At 49.2% G+C, this 3,895-nt stretch overlaps 1 protein-coding gene across 1 annotated transcript in view; it reads right to left on the minus strand.

Moving 5' to 3' along the window:
* Window positions 1-1,311, minus strand: part of Atp5b (ATP synthase, H+ transporting, mitochondrial F1 complex, beta polypeptide) — a 7,409-nt gene extending 6,098 nt beyond the window's left edge. The window contains exons 1-3 of the mRNA XM_013520804.1: window positions 1,104-1,311; window positions 585-767; window positions 178-352 (exon numbers count right to left, since the gene is read on the minus strand). Coding sequence (XP_013376258.1) covers window positions 178-352; window positions 585-767; window positions 1,104-1,230 — 485 coding nt within the window. The 5' untranslated portion in view covers window positions 1,231-1,311. The remainder of the gene's footprint in view (window positions 1-177; window positions 353-584; window positions 768-1,103) is intronic.
* Between the last annotated feature and the right edge of the window lie 2,584 nt (window positions 1,312-3,895).

A 3,895-nucleotide genomic window follows, 5' to 3' on the forward strand; every position in this document is an offset into this window, starting at 1 on the left:
GGTATGGGAAAAAAATAAAATAAAATAAATAAAAAAATAAAAAAGGACTGTGATGTAGCTCATTGTCAGAGGGCTTGCCTACTATGTGTGCCTAAGGCGCTGGGCAAATCCTCAGTACCACAAGAAATAAATAACGGGGGAGGCAGTTCCTTTGTGAACAGATGCTGGGAAACTTACTGTTTGGTTTTGATAGGCCCTCTCTCATCAATAGGTTCTCCAATGACATTCATGATTCTGCCCAAGGTCTCAGGACCAACGGGAATTCTGATCGGTGCGCCAGAATCCAGGACTTTCTGGCCTCTGACCAGGCCTTCTGTACCATCCATAGCAATGGTTCTTACAGTGCTCTCACCTGTCGGAGGCATCGGGAGGTTTTACGTAAGGACAAGTCGGAGGTCATTTAACGAAGTGTTCCTGGCCGACAGACCTACGTCAGCCAGGACTCCCTCTCAGGGTCTAAAGGTGGCTTCAGCAAATTCAGAAGAACGAAAGTCATGCGGATGCAATCATCACAGAAGGAGCAGCGTTCTTTCCGGCTGTCTGCTCTAAATAACATCCTCCCTGTTCCTCCAAATGCTACTTACCCAAATGCTGGGCCACCTCCAGCACCAGCCGGGTGTCCCTGCCTTGCACTTCCAGGGCGTTCAGGATGGGCGGCAGCCCCTCGTCGAACTGGACGTCCACCACCGCGCCGATGACCGCCACGATGCGCCCGGCGGCGGCGCCCGGCTTGGGCGCGGGGGCGGTCTGCGCCGCATAGTCTTTGGCTGGAGGCGGGAAGACGCGGGATGCAGCCGGGTGAGGACGGCCCCGGGTCATCGCGCGCCCCGACCTAACCCACCAGGACGGGCGACTGCGCCTCGGCCGGCCCCGATCGGACTGCACGGAGGCGGAGGCGCCCGCTCGGCCCCGCCGCGTGCCCGCCCGCGCTCCCCCGTCACCCAGAGCCTCTCCTCCGAAACAAAGCGGCACGGGTCCCGGGGCGCTGCCATGGCGGCCATGCCCGCCCCGCGGCCCGCACCCCTCCACTCAGGCCCGAGCTGCGCCCGCGGCTCAAGGTCACGCGGAAGAAGAGCGAACCCGGCCCGCAGGAAGGCACTCACCGGGCTGCACCGCCGCCGGGGCGGCCCGCAGTAACAGCTGAGCTTGGGGCAGCGACGCCGAAGGGCTGAGGCCCCGCAAGGCCCCGCAGGCCGACCCAGCGGCCACACGGCCCACCAGACTCAACATGGCGGAGTGCGGGTGGAGACTGCGCGCCGCGGCCGTCCTTGCCGCCTGCTCCTCTGCGGCAGGGGCCAGGCCCGTTCCGCCGTAGCAGCGCCCACTGGGTGAATCTACTGCTCGTCATTCTGAGCGCGGCTTCTATAGGTTGATATACGGCCATCCTCTCAGCCATTGGTCAAGACTGGTGCTAATCTGGACCTCCTTTTCTCATTGGAGAGACAGCGCCCCGAGCCTCGAAATCTAATTGGACCAAGGTAACGTCAGCGCTCTGCGGAACTACGTTTAGGAAAGGGGCTGAGTTCCTGTTGGGAGCGGGAGGGGAGCATGTGGGTTGTCTTTCTCTGTCCTTGGATTCTCTCCTTAAGTAGGACCTTGCGCCTGTTGACAGCCATATAGATGGGGTTACAGAAATCGTGGCGTCTTGAAGCAGCACCGAGGGTGACCGTGGCGAGGTCTGGAGCCTTCTCTAGACTGAAAACACGGCTTTTGTCTTCATAGGATTGAGATCAAAAGCTCCCTAGCTGCTCAGCGGGTCAGAGACCCGCTTATCTCTTACATCTATACAGCGAAAGAAACTAAGTAGTTCTTTTTTTTTTTTTACCTTTTTTTTATTTTTTTTGGTTTTTCTCCGGTACCGGGAACCGAACTCATGAGCTTGTGCTTGCCAGGCAGGCGCTTTTGCCACTGAGCTAAATCCCCAGCCCCTCTAAGTAGTTCTTTAACACAGGTATGCCACGCATTGAGTAAACAAAAATAAAAAATAAAAAAAAGATCAGTAGGACGCGGTGGCACACGCCAGTAATCCCAGCATTTGAGAGGCTGAGACAGGAGGATCGCTGGGAGTTAGAGGCCAGCCTGGGCTACACAGTGAGTTCAAGGGCAGCCAGACCCTGTCTCAAAAAAGCAAAATAAATGAATAAATAGTACAAACAATTACTGTATAGTCATGGTATATATAAATACATGCGTTGTGGGAGCTGTTACATATATGGTTCGTTTCTCTGTTCTGGTATTCACATTATATATGTTGCATCTTAAAGCTTTTGTGGTCTTAGGGCTACAAACCCAGGGTCTCACATATGCTAGGCAAGGGCTCTGTCACAGGGCTACGTCCCCAGACCAGTACACATACATTTTGAAGTATTTTACTCAAAAATACTTCGGGGCAGATTGGGGAAATCCTTTATATTCCCATTAGAACAATTCCTAGACTTTCAACCACTAGTCTATAGACATCAGTTCTTACTTTTCTCTGTTCATGAAAAGATTCCCATCATTTGGCATTAAAAAGGTATTAAAGAGGGCTGGGGATTTAGCTCAGTGGCACAGCGCCTGCCTGGCAAGGTCGTGAGTTCGATCTCCGGTGCCAGGAAAAATAAAAATAAAAAAATAAAAAATAAAAAGATATTAAAGAGTTTAACAGAAAAAATAGTGCACGCTTCTAATCCCAGCACTCTGGGAGACTAACGTAGGAGGATTTCAAGTCTGAGCCCAGCCTGGGCAACCCTGTCTCAAAGTAAAAAATAAACAAGGGCAGAGGATATAGCTCAGTAAATTCCTGGGTTCAATTCTCCATACGGAAGGAGGGTGGTACTAAGATTTTTATTGTCTTCTGTCTAAAATAAGTTGTGAATCTTTTATTTCCTCCTATGGTCTAGCACAAAATAAATTGTTTTTCGAATAAGGATAATTGTATATAGAAGTCAAACAATTCAGGCTGGGGATATAGCTCAGCATATAGCACACACCTGGAAAACGAGAGGTCCTGAGTTCGATTCCTGTTCCCCTCCTCAAAAAAAGTCAAACAATTCTAAAAGTTCCACCCTCTTGCCCCTCTCTAGCAAGACTTAGTGCCACCTACATTTTTTTCTTGTTATCAGTTTTGGTCTTCTCTAAATTAGAGTTTTATTAACCATAACACACATTCCATTGGCATCCCCCTTAATCCAGGCATCTAAAACATTCTCACATCTCAGGTATCTGAACTTCATCATTGTTTGAAATGTACATTTTTCTGTCTTCTTAGCACGTATCAACTACAGGAACTTCTTGTATATTTGGATTATTAAACATTTTTTAAAGCACTGCAAATCCACATGCTGTCAGTGTGGTAGGGGATACAGAATTGTTTCTCCAGAGACCCTTATGAAGTTTGTGAATTTTTTGTTTGTGAAATTTCAACTTCTTTTTGGTCAATTTTTGCCCTCAAACCCCCTCTCTTTTCTGCAATCTGATAAACTCAAATCGTTAATACTATCTAAAACCAACATATTGTTGCATGTTTGTAATCCCAGCTAAATGGGAGCTTAAGGCAGAATCACAAATGTGAGCCAAGCCTAGCAATTTAGCAAAACTCTGTCTAAAAAATAAAAAGGTGGGAGGGCTGGAAATTTCACTCAGCACCCAATTCAATATCCAGCACCACAAAATGAATGAATGATGCTGTTGTATCTCACCCTTTGCTATAGGCTGCATTTTTCCCTCCCTTTTTTCTGCTTCACTTGGCCCCAACTCACTCTGCAAAGCCTGTTTTTCCCGACATTTAATAAATGCCGTTGGGCATGGTTGCAGAGACCTGTAATCTCAGCACTTGGGAGGCTGAGGCAGGAGGAATGGTGAGAATTTGAGGTCAGCTTGGGCTACATAGTGAGTTCAAGGCCAGCCTGGACTA

The sequence above is a fragment of the Chinchilla lanigera genome, unplaced genomic scaffold (genome assembly GCF_000276665.1).
Source record: "Chinchilla lanigera isolate Chin_1 unplaced genomic scaffold, ChiLan1.0 scaffold00057, whole genome shotgun sequence".
NCBI lineage: Eukaryota > Metazoa > Chordata > Mammalia > Rodentia > Chinchillidae > Chinchilla > Chinchilla lanigera.